The sequence below is a fragment of the Notechis scutatus genome, chromosome Z, assembly GCF_049901735.1.
Source record: "Notechis scutatus isolate UNSWTSFEM ecotype Mainland chromosome Z, rNotScu1.2, whole genome shotgun sequence".
NCBI classification, from domain to species: domain Eukaryota; kingdom Metazoa; phylum Chordata; class Lepidosauria; order Squamata; family Elapidae; genus Notechis; species Notechis scutatus.
Genome location: NC_142025.1, coordinates 35,938,228 through 35,961,214, shown reverse-complemented (window position 1 = coordinate 35,961,214; position 22,987 = coordinate 35,938,228). Strand labels below are relative to the sequence as shown.

Genomic DNA, 22,987 nt, shown 5'->3' with positions numbered 1-22,987 from the left:
TCTTCTGCATATTTGCATCATCGGTGTTTGTAAGGCAAATATATCTAATTATTTAAGTAAAGACATATTTGCTTCTTATAATATTTCTTAATGCAATGTATGTATGCATGTTAGATTTTAAAAGAAGAAAAATTATTTGAATGTGTGTGTGTGTGTGTGTGTGTGCGTGTGCATGTGTGTGTGTACATCTGTACATTAAGAAGTTCCATACATCTCTTTGTATCAGTATGACTATATGATTGGTGGGTATTTCAGTTGACTATGGAAGAAGTAATAGTACTTTATATTATTATTATTATTATTATTATTATTATTATTATTATTATTATTATTATCATTATAGAATGTTATGTTTATTTTTAATGCATTATCTTTCATCTGCTAAGATGCAAATACAATAAAACAACAACAATATACCATATGAATTGCAGTTAAATAAAGAGGGTCTGAAAGTTTTCTGAATACTTGCCTTAAACTTGGTTGAGAATTATAACTTGCCCTTGTGTCTCACTTGAATTTGTAGATCATTGTAAAATTTGTTAGGATGATTAAAAATCTAACCCGATTCTTATGTTTCATTTTATTTCACATTGTTTATGAACAAATAAGGAAATAGACCTCATAAATGGGAGAAATGTACTTTTTTTAACAGCAAAACATTGTTTGACTTCATAACATCATTAAAATTTCCCATTTTTCAAAACACAGACAGCAGTGCGGAGAGCAGCACGCTCATAATTCGTTCATTACACTGCTTACATTTTCATGTCCAAATTCTTTTCCTCTTAGCATGAAATCCAATATTTAGACCTTCTTATACTTTTTATACCAGGGGATTTTTTTAAAATCAAAAAGTAATTCCTAAAAAAAATCTGAGTAAAATCTGAAAAATCAGTTTCATATATTATCACAGCCATTAAAAATTACTTAGGCAAAAAAAGTGATAATACTTATCTTCAAAATGTGCAATTATATAACTTCAGTTAATGGGAATAAAAGCGAATCTCTGAAAGAAAATGTGACTGTGCTGTTGTTATTTTGAAGTTGTAAAATTATTGCAAGTTAGAGCCATAATGTTTTAGGACGTTGTCTCCAAGCTGTTGGCTTCTGAATTTTCTCTTGAAGAAAATCCTAAACATAGTTGTTCTTTAAAGAATGTAAATATTTCAGTATGCTCTTCCATTATAAATTAGGTGTGGTCCTCCATTACACATGTTATCTGTCATTTCCTGTGAGAAATGAAATGGGTAGTCAAAGTCAGTTATACTGCAATAACCTAACACAGATTTAAACAGCTCACCTTTATAGCTAACATCTGGCCCATGTAAGCACTACTTTCAAGGATGATTTTCCAAGTAAGAATGAGTCTATAAGTAAACTGATGTACAATGTGATAAATTGTGTATCATGGGGAAAAGTTTCGCCTTATTCAACCCCAAGCCTCAGACTGCTTACATTAGCCAATGATGAGCTAGCTATAGCTTACATATCTAGAATATGATGTGACATAACGAAAATAAGAGAGATTAGTGAAAGCCATGCTTCAGCCATAAAAGTATGCACAGGCAGAGCACAATGTTTTTTACAAACTGACCTTAGCCATTCTAGCACATATACAAAATATTAAAATGAATTGCCTGCAAGAGAGATTGAAGTAAAATAGGCTTATTGATCTTCAAACTCATTCATCGACAGGCATTTATGACTTTTTTCCCCCTTGGGTTATTTTTCACTTTAGCTTTTATACAGTATATATTTAATTTTCTTTTAAAAGTGAGCCCAGCCAGATCTAGATCTTGAATATTTCCTGGCGTGATTCCTTTTCTGGCTGTATTACACTTGTCCACAAGTGTTATTCATACACCAACTAATATTCCTAAGTAGCAGCACATGTAAGAAAATATTTTTCTTGAAGGAAGCAGCATCTAAAATGGTTACCATAAATCACTTTTTCCTGTATATTTATCCTGTCTCACCTTTATTTCAACTTAAGGAAATGGACCACATGTTCATTGACAAAAAGATGATGACATTTTCCAATAGCCATACCTTGGACTCAGCTGGGATTTCCAGATAAGGTGCCAGATAATGTTGATTGAGGCGAGGGTGTGGTGATGTAGACACCTGTCTGCTGGGAAATAGAGTGAGAAGCATAAATTCACATTCTTTAGCTTTGAAGCAATGGATGGAGATAATGCAATAACCCATAAAATAAAATAACCCCAGTTTCTCTACCTTTGCAACTTGGCAGTGGCTCTTCCGCCTGTTCTTCAAGGCTGTTTCGTCTTCCATTTTATGATTTTAATAAAAAACAGATATATTTTCTAAAAAAAAAAATCTGCCTCTGTATGTGTGTATGCAAATAAATAAATAAGCTGGGTAACCTTAAGCCAGTCAAATAATAGGTACAGAGTTATATAGCTTAAGTGCAAAATGGGATAACTGAAGAAGTATAATAATTATATAAACAAACAACATCTCATAATGGTAGTTTTGTAACTTTTTTCTACTAGTAATCAAGCCCTATTATTTTTCCTTGATTACTTACTTATATTTAACTATGTATATTTACACCCAAATCATTATTATTACTGACCACTGGCCACCACTCATTTAAGAATTTTTGCTGTTTATAAAATTTTATAGTAATTAAGCATTCAAAGCTAAGATAAACAGGTTGATTAGAAAAGTAATATATAGAGAGAAAGAGTATACAGTATATGTGTGTGTTTGCATATGTGTAAACAAGTTATCTGTAAACTCAATATATTGAGTGACAAGTGTCCAACTCTAGCATTATACCACATAGATTTTAATAAAGTCTTTCCTGTAATAGGAAGATTTCTGGGGATAATTATCAAATTAAGAATTTTCTTAACAAGCACAACGTAAAATTGATTTAAAAGCAACATTTCTAATTCATCATAATTCCCTAGAATTCAGCATACCTTGGAGGTAATTCTGGTGTTGGGGGTATCACTGGGCAGCTGGGCAGTTCGATTATTTCAATACCCCTTAATCTCTAATACAAATTATAAATAAAGCACAATCATTTGCATATGTTTTGGTGCATAGCAGTGTTAGACAACGTTGTACTTCCTGTTCAACACAATACTTTCCAGCTTCCAAATTAACATGCCAAGAAAAAAAAGACTTGGTTAAAATCTTTCCTCAGTCGGGCAAGGATGAGCAGCACATAATCTGCAGGCAACTTCAGACATCCTTCAGACAATTTTTCTGAGATTCAGCAGCAAAATGTAGGTATTTAGTAAGCTGAATGTTTCAGGTCTCATACATACACAAGTTTCTAATAAAAACATGAGAAAAATAGGTATCTGAAGACTTGGAATTTTTTTTTCCAAAATAGCTCTTTTTCCTATACTAAAGCTATAATAAAGATAGATTGTCCAATCCTGCCCAGGAGAGATATAATCATTTGCTCTCCCATCAGCAATCTAAAGTGGTACAATCCAATGACATGTTCATTGTATGTAGCTGCAGATTGTGTTGCTTGTCCTTCTACACGTGAACTTAATCTTTGGTAAGCCCCAGCTCTACCGACTAAAATATATTTTCATGCAGGAAGTGGAACAGATATACAATTACGCAGCCATTAGCTTATTTAGGCCAAGGAGCTCTATATTTAGTGCAAAGCATTATAGTTACACAATAGAGCCATGTAGTTAGTGGATGCATTTTATTCAAATGAGAAAACTGGAAAAGCTGGAATATCTAATCGTAACTTATTAAATTATAATATAGTTGATACTATATAGTTGTGCATCACTTTCCAGTGACTTACAAATTGATCCGAGAATTTTCTTCTATTGACTGTATATTAACTGCATACGTATATTAGAAAAAATGTTTTAAAAAACAGCATAACAAATCAAAAAGCATGTGAACTTACTTTTTCAGCCATTTCGTGAGAGTGATGTAATGAATGTTCTCTTTCTGAAAACATTCTTCTTTGTTCATAGCTGGCTAGTCGGCAAGTTAGCCATGAAGAAAGAGTACAACCAGCAATTCCTATGCATGCTAGAGACATGGAGGTAAGGTGCAGTGGATAGAGAGCTGAGGATTTCTTTGTTAGAGCTCGAAGAAACTGGAAGTTTAATATTCCTCCAATTAGCCCACAGATACAGCAAGCAGAGAAAAGTATCATCTGATAGGAAACAAAAATTCACATAACTGTGAGATGATAAGATGGAGAAAGGAACCAAGTTATCTATTCATTTGAACTTAACCAGCACATCAACCGTGTTGATAAAAATACATATGAACAATGAGAGTAGCAGCTGCAAACCTTTCATTGACTACTCTACCTCTGTTTACTATATTTCTTTTGTTTCAGATAATTAAAATTGAGTGTCACTGTTTTAATGCTGACCTACAAAATATGAACTGATGAAAGCTTCTCCTTCCCATTATAGTATTGTTTCCCATTTTCCCATTTTCATTCAATGATTTATTGGTAGACAAGAATTGTCATCATTAGAGCTTTCAATAGTTAAATGATGGTTTTTCTGGTGAAACATATCCTATGCTTAGAACTGTGCTGTTCAGTATCAATAAGTCTCAGGCAAATAATATATGGGACTAGTTAACCAAACAGCAATTTGGAGTACATTACACCACACCAAAGCAACCAAAACCAAGTACATTTGAAAAGATTTTCTATGTTGAACTACCTGAAAATGAAGAAGATAAGAAAAGTGAAAATGGGGCATATTTTTTTTAAAAAAAATCTAGCTTCTTCTACCAGTTCCAGTGTCTTGTCTTGTTATGTATTCCAATGATTGCTTAAATTGTATAAGGAGCATATGGAACTGTAATGATTAAAAATGAATTAATCAGAGAATCTGATTAATCTACCACTATTAGATGCTTGCTAAAATCTCTAACTTAGGCCTGTTGAAATAGCTGCTGTTTTATGAGCAGCAGTGGAAACTATAAGGATACATGAGGGTACATGAGGGTACAAATCATCTTTTGAACCTCTCCCTCAATCAACATTATTATTGAATTATTGCATTTCTTTTTCATATGTGTTATGTCCTATTTCAACTACTATCTAGTTGCCATGAGTATCTAATATACAGGCAATCCTTGCTTAATGACCAGTTTGCTTTAGTGACCACTTGAAGTTATGATGGGCCTCCACAGAGCTATTTACGATCCGTTTTAAAATTCTAATGTGACTGCAATCATTTGATTGCATTTTGAGCTCTTGGCAATTGGCGCTCATTTATGTTATTTGCAGCATTCCACAGTCATATGACTATGATTTTTGGCTTTTTTTTAATGTTTTCCAAAAAACACCATTGGGGAAAACAGCCTCACTTAATGATCACCATGTTCATTGAATGACTACCACATTTACTTAATGGCCACTACAAAAAAAAGGCCATAAAAATCAGCTGTAATCACATGGTGACCCATTTAACTTAAGATAACTTAAAATAAATTAACAACTTTAACTTAAAATAAATCCATGCTCAATTTCTATTGTAATTAGAGGACTACCTGTAAGCAGTTTTACTTACTTGGGAAATTCCACAGCTTCAATAAGACTGTCTTAGCCCCTAAAAAATGTATAGGTTTATCTCATAGTTCAGAAACACTGAATGACTCAGTCCAGTATCTGCTATCAATCCAAAACTGGAACGATGTCAAGAACTGTACAGACTGAGTACTTTGTTTTATATATATATATATCTTCTTATATATCTAAGATATATGTATATATAAATGTGTGTGTGTGTGTGTGTGTTTTTCTGCCATTCATTTCTTTATTTCTGCCATCAGACTCAAAAAGTTAGATTTTATAACACAGAGACAGAGGAGAGAGAGAGAGAGAGAGAGAGTTTACATTTCACTTATGAATACTTATGAACAGTTTAGTAAAACACTTACAATAAGTCCTGACTTTTTTTTGGCACAAAATATTCCACATACTCCACAAAGCAAAAACTGCAAGGAGAAGAAAGGTATATTTGATATTTTTATGGTCTAGGACAATGGTCGAAGCCTTGCTGTGTTTTAAGTACATAAACAGTAACAGAATACCCTTATTCCCACTGGTTGATATGTAGATTATAATTTCTGTCTGTCGATATTCAATTTAGCCAAACCTCTGTATTTTAGTATATGGTATTAGTATTATTTCTAATGTTAATTTTCAAGTTCAAATACTGAATGCTTCTGAGCAAGATTTCTCTTAAATATACACTACACCATGTATAGTAGGTATATTACCCAGAATTTGTTTTTTATTTCTGTAAAATAATTTGCAACCATTCTATGATTGTTATTAAAACACTAACATAACGCATTCTATTTTCTCTTATAAATTCAAACTTGCCCAAGTAATCTAATAGTAAGAATACTCAGGATAATATGCAACAAAGCAAAGCAAACACTGGAAGGTAAGACTTTTGCAATCAAAAATCAAAAGATGCAAAGTTCCAAACAAAATTTGATTAATAGTTATTCATTGGTCAAAAAAAAAAAAAAAATCAGAGTAGAGAGGATTTCTGAAATTGTTGAACATGGCTGAGGAATCTCGTTTAAACTTTTTTTTTTTTAAAGGTTCACTCCAAAATTATTATGCTAAAATATGTGGTAAATTAAAGCACATTTTTGAGAATATTACTTAAATATTGGCCCATGCCATTATTTAAGTAAATGAACATAGATTTCACACAAAGCTGGACTTTTTTGGCAGATCATGAATATATTTTAAAATATCCATTTTTATTCCTGTCTTTCATTAATCCTACCCTCTCTTTGATAATTATCTGTTTAATTTTTATTTCATCTACATACATGGCTGCTAATCAGGATCAACACATTCACGCAATTCATTAAGCAACACTATAATTTATTAATACAAATTCTTTGGCAATGAAATAAATGTGTACAGTGGAACACATTATTAATTTTGGATTATTGATAAATGATTGAAGGGAACTCTCAATCATGTGATTTGTTATAGTCTCCTTAACATAATAAAAATGTTTCATGACAAATTCTCTTTCTCCCTATGTTTGAAAGTCTGTATTTATTATATGTACTTATGTTTACATATACATAATTCATATATCTCACTGAAAAACATCTAAATAAAAATTGGCCTTTATGACTGAGAATCCCCATAGACATTTAAAATGGAGATTGCAGACTAAATGCATAATCATTTAAGAGTGTTACAACCAGATATCCATGTAATTGTGAATTTGGAAAAAAAAACCTGAATCTTTATATGAGAATCAATATAAGAATGGAAATCCAGACTTCTGGTGGTGCTTCTGTTGACAACCGTCAGAGACCGTGATCGTGCGCAGCTAGGGTCCGTGTTTCTCTTGTCGGAAGGGTCCCTACAGGACTGGTGTCATCCTGACCCACCTCAGAGAGGTGGGTGAAGAGGGGGAGACCACCAGCTGGGTCGAGGGGAGCCGCATCTCCTCTCCCTGGCTAGATATTACTGCCCTGGAAAACAGGGAGAAACGGCAGTCAAAAATGGCTGCCCTGAAGACAGAAAGCTGCCAGAATCTAAGTTTTGCGCTGGAGCAGTGAAGTGGTAAAGCGATGTGCAACCAGATAAAAGAACTTGATTTTTTTCTTAACAACTCCGAGAAGTAGGAAGAAAGTGCCCTTGCATAAGAGTAAGATAGTGGCAAACAGAAAAAAAGAGGAAAATACAAGGTAAACAAAATTGGTTTATAAAAAGCTACAATGAAATTAGAGACTAAACTTTGAATAATATAAATTGGCATTAATTAGGCATTGGAATAAATGCTGGACTTGCCTGGAATTGGTTAATATTAAGAAAATTAATTGTGGAAATAATTGGAAATTAATGTTTAATATAATTAAAAGAGAAAAGAAAAGAACTTAAAAAGTGGAAAGTGATACAGAGCACCAACTAATGGTCAAAGACTTTTTTTTCCTACAAAATTACAGGGAAATTTACTGGACTTCTGTTATGAAATAAAAGACAAATAAAATAATAAGAACCCCAGAAATTTTGAAAAAAGGGGGAGAAATTCTACCAAGAGGATTTACAAATGCAAAGTCCTGGGACTGTTGGGTGTTGATTGTGACAAAGAGACAGGAGGATTAACAAAAGAAATAAAGATAAAAGAAGACTTTTGGCAAGAATTGCAATAAAAGACTTTGAATATTAATAATTTATTATAAAAATGGAAGAAATAAGCAAATACTTTAAATTGGAATTACAAATGGTAAAAGGAATGTTGAAAGAAAGAAGGGAATTATTGGAAATATTGGAAAAGAAAATAATGGCGATGGTTGAAGAACAAAGAAATTCCAGTGAGGTGGAGTTAAAGGAAGAAGAGGCTCAGACAGACACGGAGAACAAGAGACATTGCCAAAAGACACTAAAAGAATTAAAACTATGATGTTGATGACAGACTTAATAAATAAAAGATAAAATGCTCCCACGATTAAACAAAAGAAGAAGAAATTATACAAGAAGAAACTTCAAAAAAGAGAACAGGAAAGTGGGGAGAGAAGATGGGTGAAATATTAGAAGGAAAGAAAGACCAGGGAAATTTAGAAAAGAGAAAGTTGGTTAAAATTAAAATAAATAATAAAGCCAAAAAAATTAGAGATAAGGGCTAGGGATTCTATAAGGGGGATACCACATGGAACATATATTGGTGTTTAATTTAAAACTTGTAGGGAAATATTTTAGGAATGTGTAATTACACACACACACACACACACACAGACACACACACAGACACAGACACACAGACACACAGACACACAGACACACAGACACAGACACACAGACACAGACACAGACACAGACACAGACACAGACACAGACACAGACACACACACACACACACACACACACACACACACACACACACACACACACACACATATATATATATATATATATATATATATATATATATATATATATATATATATATATATATATATGGCATTCAGCTTTGTTCGGGTATTTTCTCACGTCATAGTAGTTGTGCTTTTAAAGTTGTAGCGACGTTTCGGCAGAATCTCATCTGCCATCATCAGGCTTCTGTATAGTGTTCATCTGTGAGTCAGGCTTTTACAGTGGTTTCAGATTTGAATTTGGGGCAGCCTGTCAGAGCAGAAGACACAAGCCTGAAGATGATGAATGAGACTTCATTGAAATGTTGCCTAGATACTTCCAATCTTACACGGGAGAAATAACCAAAGATCCACATACAAATACCCGTGAGAACCTCAGAAATTGTATATAAAATGTGTTATGAACCCTTTTCTTTTTTGGAGGATCAAAACAAAGGAATAGAAATGAATTTTTTAAAAAAAGATATGACTATCAATGATTATAAGTAAAGTGAAGATAAAATGAGAGAAATTAAGAAGTTATTTTGATGATTTATTGGAGAGGATATATACAGTTGACTATATATATATATATATATATATATATATATATATATATATATATATATATATATATATATATATATATATATATATATATATATATATATATATATATATATATATATATATATATATATATATATACACAGTTGATTATTTAATGGGTATTAGAATTGTATAATGAAAATATTCTATTATGATTACAGTAGGGGAATGGAAAATACCATGTGGATCCTAAATATATTGGTTTTATCTATATTTTTACTCTTCTTAGATCATTTATTATATATTGGCTTAGAGAAAACTAAGGATTAATAATGATGTGTAATGTAAAATAAAATAGGTGGTAAGTTGAAAATGGAAATAATAGGAGATAAAGATTTGAAAACTTATGTATGCATGAAATGATATTGATATTGAATCAATGAACTGAAATATAAAATGCAAATTTATTTAAAGTTGAGTGAAATGGATAATGATATGAGTTAATATTATATAAGATTAATGGAAATGAGAGTATGACTATGTACAAGTGTTACAACCTGGAAACATGTTTCTCACGTGAAAAGATGCATAAAATTTAAAAAAATAAAAAAAATGGGGAAAAAAAAGAATGGAAATCCAAGACCTCTTCTAAGTATAATTATAGAATCATGGAATTTGAGGAAATCATTTAGCCATAAGGTGCTGCCATCCATTTCTCAATGTACGAATCCAAATTAAAGAACTTCCAATAGGCAGCAAGTTAAATTTATATTTGAGTACATTCAATTAAAAAGAAGAGACCCTGGTTTCTTTGAATATTTGTTCTTTTTCTAAACTGCGGAAGCTGTTGCTTTTCAACATTCAATTACTTTTCTGTGGGTTAAATGCATTATGACATGTCCTGCACTCTGGGCTGCCAGAAAACAGGCCTAAATATTATTTTTCTTTCAAATATTTGAAGTCTATATCATATCCCACCTATGGTCTTCTCTAAGTGTAAACAAACCCAAGTCTTTTAGTCTTTCATTACAAAATCTCTTCTTTCCCCTCTCTTAATTTAAATCCTTCTTAAAGGATAGGATCCAGAACTGTACACAATATTCAGGCGTCAGCTGATCAGCACAATGGAACTTCACCTCCCATGATTTTAAAACTTCATTCTGTTGATGCAGTCTAAAATAGCATTTGTCTTTGGCAGCCACATCAAATGCTGACTCATACTATTCAAGTATCTTTTCCATAAATATTCTTAAGACGCTAGAAATCCCACATCCTGTCCCTAACCAGGGTCAGCCCTGGTTAAGTAAAACAGAATAGCCTGCATAAAACAGCTTCCAAATCCTACAAAGTAATTACAGTATCTATATTAAGTTAGAAAATTGTGCTATAGAGCCTAGGGATTTTTGTGGAGAAAATTATATACCAGAAAAATAAACACACTTATAACCAGGATTATGTCATAAATTCATTTCTAGTTGGCTGTTGCAGTTCAGGCTCATTTAGCAAAAGATTCATCAAAAATAAAGAATATTTATTTTTGATGAATCTTTGCTTCAGGGTGGGTATGTGAATGTCTCAGTATTACACATACTCTGGTGATTGGTTGGGCTGTTTCTATGGAGAACTAACACTTTGGTGGTTTCAGAAATTTAGCAGTATTTGTATTCCACTCAAGAGACCAATTACAGTTCACATTGTATGGTTACAACAAGCTGATAAGGCATTTAGAAGCAAAGAGCAAAGAAGACAGCATTCCCAAATACCAGAGAGTTCCATATTTTGATATTTAATCTGAGACAGCAGGGACTGGTAATGTTTTCTATATAGATTTGATTAGTGGAATGATTGATCTTAATTGCCTTATGATTAAATTCCTTTTTCTATAAACCATTAGAATCATCTCAAAGTTAGATTTTATAAAATTAGTTGCCTAGGTGTTATCTAGGATAATGAACCTTCATCTATTTTTATCTTCTTTTTTGATACATTAATAATCAGAAGTGTTCCACAAAGCTAAGAAATGCTATATTTAGGTGATTTATGCAAAATGTGTTATCTACAAAATGCTGTGTCCCCCCCCCCTCTTGAAAACTACTGTAAATTGTTAGACCGCATCTGGAAACCCCAATCCCCTTATTCAACATTCCCAGCTATTTCTGTGCAACACGTGTGCAGAAACCTCTTTTTGCTACTACAGCTGCTACATGTCAGAGCTCCTATAGACAGATCATGTCATCTCCATATCCTGAGATGAATCGTATTGCTTGTGCAGTGCAAAATGCTTTGTGCAAGCATAAGAATTTACAGTGTCCTGCATATCTTATAATTGCATGGAATTCAATTTCAAAATAAATGTAAACATGTACTCTAAAATATATAGCTACATGTTTATATTTTGATATATTAGATTAGTCTGGCTCACAAGCTCCATAAATTTACCTGATTTTGATTTTTTAGTGCAACATGCATACTTACTCAGAATTCAGAAATCATTTTAATGGATTTTTTTTTCAGACTTTTCAGACAGCAGAAAATTTATATGCAAATAGATATAATTAAAAATTATCTGAAAATTACATAATGGATTGCAAATAGCAAATTCTTCATTTAAGAAAAAGGAATCAATGTACAGGTACAGAATGGGGTTAACCTGGCTTTTAATAATATTTGAAGAAAAATCCCAGAGAAGGAATTGATATAAATTGAGTATGAGTCAGCAATGTGTCAAGCCTGCCAAAATGCAAATTGAAGTGTAGGCTGTATCAACAGAAGAAGAGTTTTCAAACCACAGAAACCATTATTTCATCCTATTCTGCTCTGCTAAAACTCCTAAATAGTATTTCAAGGACCATATCAAACTGAAGACAGTTCTAATAAAGGCAATAAAGAAGTTCAAATGATCTAATTCCTATAAAAGGAGATTGAAGGAATTGGCATGTATACTTTGAGAGGACTGAGGGAGGAGTTTTCAAATATCTGAAAACAACCCCTACCCCCGCAGAAAAATAATCTAGCTTTGTATCAATCTGGAATAGAGGACGTGGATTACGTGGACGTGGACTTCATAATAAAGCAATTCTTGACAGTTTCATTGAAACACATTTACTTCAATGTGTTTGAATACACTAAACACATTGAATATGTTCAAACACAGGTTAGCAATTCATTTATTGGCGATGCTTTAACATTGAGCAGAGGATTGTACCCAAAAATGTAATGCCCTTTTCAGTTTTATGATTCTTTACACATTTAGTCCAGGAAATCTTTATATTGGTGGGCAGTGGCTCCTATCTGATGGTACAGAATATATTTTGACATAATACTTATGAATATCGTGGGGTTCAAGTATCACAATATGTATACATATAAATAGATGTGATTCTATTTACTGATAACAAAACCCCTGGTTCTTTTGCTTTTAGAATTAAGATTTCTAAGTAGTCTAGTTGTTTGTTTGTTTGTTTATTTATTTGATTTGTCAATCGCTTACAAGATAACAGGTATAAGAATAAACATAGTTTTGAATACATGATATGGATACTTATAAGAAAAATAAAAAGAAACAATAGGACAGGGACGGTAGGCACGATTGGTGCGCTTATTATTATCGCTAATTGTATCCCTATTGTAAGAGATTGTTCTGTCTACCAGTTTGATAGTCTAATAGGATATGTTAACTACCTTTGTTAAGACTTTCTTATTTGTATGCTATTAGATTCATTAATTTCTATTTAAGAGTATTCATTATTTGAAAAAATAGTTCTTCAGAACTGAGATGTCAAGATTAATGAATGAAGTGTTTTTAAAACATCAGTATAACATTGGGAATACCTTCATGCTATATGGTTGCTTTTGTCTATCGTGTTGTTATTATTGCTAAGAGGGATTTTTATAATGGTAAGTAAGGACCATGCTTGGTGAGCTGTGGTCTTAGTGACTAAACAAGGACCATAAAAAAATATATCCTCTTTTCACCTTGCTTTATCTGTCTTTGCGTTTGGAAAACATGTCTAATTTTTAAAAAAATCTCCATTGTTTTTAACTATCACATTTAGTGACATGGATTTTGATTTCATGTTAATAATTCTAAAGTAAACCCTTTAACATTTACAGGCTGCGAGGATTTATTAAATGGCTATTTGGTGTTTTATAATTCTCTTCTGGATTTTTGGATTATATCATGGGTAGTTTGCTAAAGCAATTAATAAGACAGGTATGAAAGATGCAGATAAATAAGAAAACATGTTACATGATAGTTTCAGAGGATCATTGTAGTTTGTAAGAAAGTAGATGAAATAGAGATATGGATTATTTCCATCTATGTAAAATGGGATAGTCAGAGTTAAGGTTTCCATAGTAACCTTCTTGCTTGCCCCTTAGGTGTGAAACTGGGCTTCTAGCTAGCTATAGCTATTTGAAAACTAAAGTGGGTCAAAGGCATTTTCATATTATATTATTTTTAGATAATAAGTGGATGCAAATTAGCTTTGCCATAATGCTGATGCCTCAGAAGTTATTCATTTTTGGATTTTTGCTTCATCCTATTTTTGTTACCTGAGTCTATCATAGTTGAAATCATAGCACTGGCTAATCAAGACTATTATTTGAATTAAGTTTTGATACCCTCCCCCCCAAATTAAACTTAGTTGGGATTCTTCAGATTAATGAACTGAATTCCTAGACTATAGCCAATAAATTAAGAGCAGAGTTGCCTATTGTTTGAAACCAGTCATTTCTGTTACAAATTAGGGTTTTATGGCTTAGCATACTATATGAAATCACAGTATAAGGATGCCTTACACATGAAATCATGCAAACTAAATTATTGTTTAAAGTGTAATATGGCCCTAATTATAAAATTTTTGGCTTTATAGTGGGATCATGAAAAGTTGGACTTTTGGTTTGATTCTCACTAGCCGTTCATGTGAAGGTGTTACATTAACCAGTCTTGTAGATGCTGGAGATTAGGGGACATTTAGTTATGTAAATAAACTCAGCATCCTTTCTTGTCCCAAGCAGCTACTGGAACTTTACATCTGCAGTAATGCTAACATTTTAGTATAATATAGAGAGTGGCAATTTCCTAAACTTCTTGAAAATGACAATTTAGAAGATAAAAGTGGAGATTCATAAGAACACCAGTTTTGGTTTGTGAAAATGCTAAATTTACAAGCCATCTGGTAATCACACTATATTTTTCTTTCCCCTATTAAGTATACAATATTTCTGGAGAAGAATATATACAGGTCATTCACAAAAAGCCATTTTGCAGTGGAAATGAATATGGTGCAACAATCCATATGCTGCTTATGTATGAGATACACAATTCTGAACACATGTGTATGCACAGAGACACATGATCTAGGAAGGTAAAAAAGTGAAATATCTTTCTTAAACAATATAGTAGCATAATAGAAGCAGGGCTAAATCTAAAAAGATACAAATAGACAATATTAATAGGACAATGTTAATTTGTGCCCAATTTGTGAACTTAAAAAAGTAAAAAGAGTGGTATTGGTGCAATCCCAACAGCCATCTTGGTTGGCCTTGCAGGTGGCCTGAACACTTCCTGGTTCAATTGCACAAAAAATATTTGATACAATCTAAAAATATGAAGACATGAGTCCTAATTATCACAATTATCCATAGACACTTTTCCTGCTCCACCAAATTAATCTGGATGTTACCATTTTCCATTATTATAAATGTCAGTAATTGTATGGAAGTATACAAAAGTGGATATTTAAACAAAACAAAATCACACACAAATTTTAAGTTTAAAAAGACAGTATGTGCACTTATAAGTATTGCTGCACTATTTTTCATTCTATCAAAGAGGTAGAAATTTTACAAATAAATTTGCATTTATTTCCGTTGGTTGCCTTTAAAAAAAACAGTTCAGGTTATGAAACTATGATATCTCTTTTTATTTTGTTCTAGCAAATTAAACCTAAAATTGTGAATTTCATGTTATGATTTACAGGAAATATAAGTGGAAAGTAAATTCTTCAATCAGCTTATCCTTTCTCTTCTGGACAAAAGTTTCATAGAAGTTTCAATTAGACTGTTTAATTATTATTGCCATCACTGTAACCATAAGCAGTACTGAGCACTATCTAGAAAATTAAGTATACTTAAATCTTACCTGTATAAATTACTTTAGTAATTTAGTACTAAATTAAATTTAAATCATCAATAATATCTATGGAAACTGAATATTCTTTACTTAGACAATAATTACTTTATTCCTTACAGAAGTTTAAGATTATGGTTATCTAAACGTGTGCTGTAAGTGTTCAGCTCATGAAATTGAATACAATGAAACTGAATACAATGTAAACATCAGCATTTTATTTGCTTTTCTTGCCAAGAAATTGCTCAACAATATAAGATGCTACAGTGAAAAATGAATTCTCCCAAGTATAAAGTTACTTGTTGAATTGCTGGTGAAACCTTAAGTAGAAGATATAGGAGCTTTGCCTCAGCACAAGCATATAATGCAGTGCTTCAAAACTCTCAGATCTTCCAATTTTTCAAAAAATATATTCTTTTCACATAGACATTTATTTATCCTGTCTTGAAATGGTCAGATGTTTGGAAAAGGGTTATCTTATATTGTCAGCATAGAGCATGGTTGGAGAGGGCAGAGCTTGGCATCCTCAATTTTTTGGCTCAGCAGAATGTGGGCCCCAGTGTTCTGTGGTTTTGAAGGGAGGGTGAGGGAATAGCCTTGCATTGGCTTGTTCAAATAAAGTATAGGTTTTGCTCTAAAATTCATTGAAGGAATTAGAGACGCAGCTTGAATCATGCAGATCAAAACTACACAAAACATGCAAGCTAAAGAAAAGCGAGGGACAGGAAAGAAAGGAGAGCTGCGCAAAAGAAGGGGAATCCGAGAGCAGACTGCATTTACCATTAAGAGTTAAAAGAGAGTGAAATAGCTAACGTACACACACCCCGCTCCATACCGGAGAAGAGTCTCCCAGCTGAGTTGAACGCTCAGAACCCGCAAGAACGAAGCTGAAGCTGACTGCCCCCACGGCCACGCTAGAGGCTCCCAGCCCTATCTCCAGCACAGATAGCACCAGAAGGCTCCCGATGATCTGGCTGCTGGTGCACATCGTCTCTCGGTCATCATTCCCACCAGTTCAGCTACTAAAACCAGACATGCGCCTTCTCTGAGGTGGGAGACAAGGAATGCTCTCCTTCCTCCCCCCTCCGCTGAAACTTTTATCTTTCTTTACCAGCCAGGGATATCCACAGTCCACAAGGCCACGGCGCCCCAGGACAGGGCGTGTTTTTCGCCTCAGCAGGAGATCCAATAAAAAAGGTTCTATTCTTTGCAGTACCGACTTGGACGCTTGATGCGCGTCGTCTAGATGATGTATGCAGCAGCCTGGATCTGGACGTATTTTCCCCCCACGCAACCTTTCGCCTCCGCCCCCGTCCCGGGAAGAGAGCGGAGATGGGGGAGCGAAATGGTGTTTGCTGCTTCGCAGATTCAGGGCTAATAAGGGCTCCGTGGAGAGCTGTCCGCGGTACTGATTCCTCCTTCCCGAGCTTTCGCAATGAGCGTCCTCTTCAGGTCCTTGTGATTACAGGGGTCTTGCAAGCTCGATCTCTTGAAAGCACGTGTACTTTTTTTTCTTCTTCTGTTGATGTCCTAATACAGTCACGTTTTTATTTTATGACTAGTCATATACACATGTTACATGAATGAATGACTAAATAAATAAAATTATTTTATGCCCCTAGTCCTGGCAGAGGCAGATTAAATTCAGCACCAGTTTTCTTTAAGCACACAGAAAAGAGAGATAGGGAGAGATGATCACCTCCCGCTTCATTCTCATTGGAATGACCTGCAAAGAGTTGACTGTAGAGATGGAAAACTGAAATAGAAAGTCCGGCTTCTAGAAGAGTACAACATGTGCATTTGTGTTACTGTCACACCTATAACGTTCGAACTGAAAATCCCTTCCACACACAAAAGCCATTGTTTCTTCCCACCCCCATCATTTTCCTTGATCTCAGCACAGACCGAATGATTTCTTTCAAAATATTGCAATCAATTTGCAGAGTTACATAACAATTCTTCATGATATTAGCTGTCCATATTAAGAAACAAGTGTTTCTTTCTCTCTAAAAAAGATTAAAATTCACCCATTCTTGCATGTGCTAGGTCAGGGGTCAGCAACCCGTGGCTCTGAAGCTGCATGTGGCTCTTTCATCTGTCTTCTGCAGCTCCCTGTCACCAGTTGGTAAAAGGAAACTGTGCTAGGAGGAAACTCTATGGTGGGGGGGACCAGACTTCTGGTCAGCTCCAGAATTGAATGGGGAGGCTTCTAGTTAGGACCTTTGTGGCTCTTTGAGTGTTTAAGGTTGCCAACCCCTGTGCTAGGTGTTGACAATCAGCAAGTTACATGTAAGTTCAACATTCTTTAGAGCTTTTTGGAAAAAAAAACATAAATAGAAAAATGTTCAGTGGCTCTTAAAATATAAATGTGTTCCAATGAAATCAAGAATGGTAATTTGATAATGTGACATTTCTCATTTTCTTGGCAATATTATGACTCCATGTTTTATTTTATTTTATTTATTTTATTTAGTTCATAAATGTGGCTCAGAGCATGCACTGAAAAGAACAGAAGGTTATTGAAGGATTGTTGAAACTAAGATTGGTTAGCTGTGATTAATATGGACATGGGTGATTCCTTTTTTAAAAAGCCATCGTTCCTGCAGTTTCCCACAAGATCTATTCTGCTGTTGTCAGGGTCATATCTTCTTTGTTACACACTGAGCCAAAACACCATTTCAAAATCAGACTGACTCATCAGTAACTCAATACCTTGTTTGAATTGTTGCATTTGTCCTGCTTTGTTTTCCTGTTGATCTATATAGATATATATTAGTAAGAAATATCAACCAGCAAGGGATGATAATATCCAAATAAAGGATACATCAAATGGAAAAATGGGGAATGACATTAATTAATGCTACACAGATGTTTCCTAATCTATAAAATATCTGCCATCTACCACCAAATTACAGTATACTATATGTCACAAACTGGAAAATATCATATCACACAGTAGGAAGAAGATTTGAAAAATGTACTGCTTTCTGCATGGAAAAATGTTTCCACTCAAAAGAATCATATACAGTACAATGGTTCATTTAACTTAATTTTCTTACTGACATTTTATATTATATGAAGTAAGAAGAAGTGCAATAGCTTTGATTAATTCAATCAGAATGAAAATTGAAGCTTTTCAGATAGGCCTATAGTTTGCTATATTTGCTCTTTTTTCCAGATAACTTTTGATTGAAGAGTACAAAACAATGCTCAAGAACTCATAGGAAAATTCATGTGGAAATGCCTTTAGTCTCCATTACCACCCCAACACTGAATGAAGTTTCTGAATGGACATAAGTAATTTTCTCTCTCTCTTTTTAATGTCAATTTTTGTTTTGAGAGATTAGATACAGAAAATAGCCTGAATTTAGTGATGGGTCATTCGATTAGATCAGTGCCTAAAGTTACATCACTTGGCAGAAAAATGCTATAAATTTCCAAAGAGGGAGGTAGCTTTTTTGCAGCTTTTATTGACTTAAAGGCAGTTTTTTTATTCCATTCCCCAAGAAAAACTTTGGAGGAAACAAGCTAACACATTGATTGATTGTTGTCTACTTAATTTGATTATCTACTTACACTATGATACCACTCGACAGATTAAAAACACGGGTTTTTGTGATGTAACAGAACCTATTCACACTCATAAATGAGTTAAGCAAGAGTGCAAATTATTTTTCTTATTATTTAACCTTTACATTAACAAAGTAATACTTTTTCCCAATCCAGGGATCGATCTTCTATTTCTCACCCATCATCCAATTCTAATGTATGCAGAATTCAAAAGGAATTTGAAACTGGAAATGGTTGGCTCATATTTAATTTCAGATACATAAAATAATGCTTGAACACATAAGCAATAGAATAAGAAGTTATTCTGAAATTTCATATACTTTTTGTCTTATTTGGATCTTTCCAATTTTTAAAAAACTGGCATTTTCCTTAATATTTTTATTTTTCTCAATCTGCAGTTAATATATATATCTTGCATGGCTCTATGTTGTTTCTCTAGGTCAGTTGTAATGAACAGAATGCATGTAACAACTTTACAAAAGAAAAGCAAATCCTTGCTAGGATGGAAGAGCCTATTTAGTTCCACTGAACATTTGGATAGAAATAAATGAATTAATATAATATATATACAATTTCTAGTAGTACTTTATTTAAAATGCCAATGGTATGCTGAGTATAAAGAACAATAAAAGCAAAACAAAAAAAATTACAAGATTATAAGAATAACCCAAATATGATGTATGTAACATGCTACAATTCCTCAACAGATTCCTCTATACATTTCTCCAAATAATTTGGTAATAATTTGCATGAAACTGTGAATTCTATGTACCATTTCTAATTCATTGGTGCTTGCAAGGTATCATTATTTGAGATTTCTTTGCTAATTATCAGAAAGAAGCATGGATGGAGAATGCTGGCCAGGTTCAACAATAGTCACTTTTATAACATGCAATTTAACATTGCTAGCCTATGGTGGTCTCTCATGAATGAAGACACTGAGGCAGTCGTCTTGAAGCCAAATCGGGATGAGAGCCCAGGGCAAGCTCTGACACCCTCTTTTATTAGAAGCAATCTTTGTTAACGTTTGCAATTTTTTGTTAGTGTGTTGTTACAAACTCATTACATCACACAAAATACCATATGAGAATACAAAGCTGTAAAGTTTAAGTTTGCTACAATTCTGGGTAAGAAGTGGCAACATTTCGACCTTGTCCCTCGCCTCGTGTTACAAACAACTACCAGAAGGCCCGTTGTCCTTGCACGCGCGCGAGGAAACAGATAGCAATTCCCACATCTCCTCTGTTTTTCTTTTTTTAAAAGACAGGGAGTGTTTTAGTTCCAACAGCAGCCTTTGTTAGGCGCGTAGGCAAGAGTGCTGTGTATGCTGATGTTATCCATGGTGTTCGTGACTTCTTCGACCATCACAAACATCTCGTCCTCGTCTGGGTCATCACAGGTTGGCTCTCCCATTTCGTCTTCGGATGGTAGTGATTCATATGTGTTAGTTATTTGTTGATTCCAGAGAGCCATTACCTGTGCAGTGGCTTTTTTCTCAGCCAAAAGGGATAAACTGTTAGAAATAGTGCGTACAAAGATAGGTAATACACAAGGCAATATAATACATCCTGCAGCAATCATACCAATAAGCGCTACAATAGCTTGCAAACCAGGTAATTTTGGGAACCAGGATCCAAACATGTCTCTAAAATCAAGACCATTCCATGTTTGTACAGGTACATGTGCAATCTTGATCATTCTATCAGTAATGTGTTGAATAACTTTTCCACTATCATCTATTTCAATACAGCAATTACTAAGGTTAAATTTTCCACACACTCTTCCTTCTTTGGCAAGAAGATAATCTAAAGCCAAACGATTTTGCATGATATATGTTCTAGACAATGCACTTTCTTTAGCTAATGTTTTCAAAGCAAGAGCAGTTTCATTGGTTATAATTTCTAATACAGCTTGCAACCTTATAATTCTATTGAGCATATATATGTGGGGGTATGGTACCCCCTTGTTTCAGGTAAGTGAGTGTACAAGCAAATAGGATTACATTTGTCAGTGGTACATGAAGTAGAGCTTGATTTAACAGTGACATTAATATTTTGAGGGCCTCTTACTTGAGCAGAGTCAATAGGTGGGGTGTATCAGTAGTTGTAAACAGTGGTGGCCCCCACATTAGTCCCGGACACCTTTCGGAAGAGATATTTCCTTTCCTGTAGATAAGATCTTTGCCAGCTGTGTGAGCCGCAGGTGACTCCTGCAGCGTCATTAGGACCTTGGCCTTTGTTGATGGCAAAGCAAGCATCAAAACACACAGAAGTGTTGGTAACCCCCCGAGTGACATTATGGGTAATGTACCCATTTTTTGCTTGACTGGTTGAGAACATTGAGGCAAGGTCAGAGCTGGATCCTTCTTTGTAGGCATAGACATATAGTGAGGCGGTGATGGGCCCCACAGCCTTTGGTTCGTAGCATTGGATACCTTGTTTGGTGTAGCATCGTGCATATTGAGTGTTGTTATGCAAACAAGGGGAGACTGTCGTGGAGTTGCATTCAGGCTTCAAAGTATGATAGATCAGGGTGGACTGGGTCTTCGTTCCGCTGTGAGTAGTTTTGATGCAGGCATCGCAGGAGGATGGGGTGGCTGTCATATCGGCAGGAACGATGTGGAAACCCAGAAAGCAAATGATGAATGCAGTGGGCAGCTTCATGATGCTGATGTAGGCAAGGCTGGTTTGGGTAGAAAAGGCCTTACTTGTCGTCCAGGGACCCAGATGGTGTTGTTGTTGTCAGCGTACCCTCGTCCCCAGGTTATAAGTTCAGCAGGACCTTTCCACTGAGGATCTGGAAGCTGATACCGTTGGTCTGGGTTCAAGATGAGGCGAGGAAGCGAAATGACATGATGCTGCTGTGCATGGGGGGGATCCGGACTCATTGAGGAAGTTAAGAGTCAATGCATTCTGGAGTCCTGGCAACCCTGTGATATTTTTAAATTTGAATTTAAACTGTCTGGCCAAGGCTTTTTTGTTTTGATGAAAATAACTATGACTGTCCCAGGGTGTTTGTTGTGAAAGAATCATGCAAGAGATGGCGCTGTCTGCGGTTGCAGCTGCCGCATCAGCCATATCATTGCCTTCCTGGAGAATTCCTGGGAAGGGTTGGTGGCTGCGAATGTGTGCTACAAAGAGCGGGTGCTGGTGCTGTGCAACAAGGTGTTGCAATGTAACAAAAAGAGAGAGAAGATTTTTAGAGACAGAGACTGGAGTGAAGGATAGGCAGTAGTTGAAAGCATTTTATGCGTATGGAGTTAGTACTTCGATGAAATCAATCTGTGTTCTCTGGAAAGGCCAGCCCATCAGGGGTCGCCCTCCCATTTCTTTTTTCCTTGCTACTTTCTTGTTTACTTTCAAACATACTTTGCATTCACAGAAACCACCTTCACCCCTTCTCAGTTTCCCAACTCATTTTTCTCTTTTTCCTCAGGTTTCCAATCCTAACAACTCACATTTCTGCGCAGACCATGAAGGAAGGGAGGGAGCCCTTTTATGACCTCCCCTGCTCCTATCATGACTGCAAATCCTGATTTCCTCTTTCCTTCCTCAACCCTGCTTGACCCATCCACCTACTTGCAACAAACAATCATGGTCCTCAGTTCCCACGATTCTGCAAGCCTTTAGATAGCCCGAGAGGGAAGCCCCCCCTCGGGCAGATAGAGGCTGCAGAATCCTCTTTCAATCCTCATTTGCATTTTCAACAACCAGTTTTAACAGACTAAGAGATTTTTTAGGAGTGTTGAGGAAGATGTATCCATTCTAAGATAAGGAGGTTGCTAGTGTGCTGAGACTTTTGGGTTAATACAGCAGTAGGTAAGGAGGGGGTGTATTGAGCAAGATTAAGGAAATAGGAGCATTG

The 22,987-nt window shown here is 34.7% G+C and overlaps 1 protein-coding gene across 7 annotated transcripts; it reads right to left on the bottom strand.

The window, feature by feature from the left end:
• Nucleotides 1-626: 626 nt before the first annotated feature.
• Nucleotides 627-16,993, bottom strand: TMEM196 (transmembrane protein 196). Of its 7 annotated transcripts, none has more exons than XM_087945037.1 (6): nucleotides 16,371-16,993; nucleotides 5,917-5,973; nucleotides 3,911-4,165; nucleotides 2,949-3,022; nucleotides 2,050-2,128; nucleotides 627-1,229 (listed from the first exon to the last, which is right to left on the bottom strand). In XM_087945037.1, the coding sequence occupies exons 1-6, from the start codon at nucleotides 16,539-16,541 to the stop codon at nucleotides 1,167-1,169; spliced, it is 699 nt and encodes a 232-aa protein (XP_087801163.1). In that variant the 5' UTR covers nucleotides 16,542-16,993; the 3' UTR covers nucleotides 627-1,166. The 7 variants fall into 7 exon arrangements, with proteins under 7 accessions (XP_087801163.1, XP_087801164.1, XP_087801162.1 ...); XM_087945038.1 differs by having other exon boundaries at nucleotides 2,050-2,131; nucleotides 16,377-16,993; XM_087945036.1 differs by having other exon boundaries at nucleotides 2,050-2,131; nucleotides 16,371-16,992.
• Nucleotides 16,994-22,987: the final 5,994 nt, after the last annotated feature.

Excerpts from the sequence above, each read along its gene's own strand:
- TMEM196 (XM_087945036.1), bottom strand. The coding sequence starts at position 16,541 with ATGTGCACCAGCAGCCAGATCATCGGGAGCCTTCTGGTGCTATCTGTG. Across the intron at positions 2,132-2,948 it reads ACACCAGAATTACCTCCAAG|CAGACAGGTGTCTACATCAC; the intron begins GTATGCTGAATT and ends TCTATTTCCCAG. Across the intron at positions 1,230-2,049 it reads AAATCCCAGCTGAGTCCAAG|GAAATGACAGATAACATGTG; the intron begins GTATGGCTATTG and ends CATTTCTCACAG.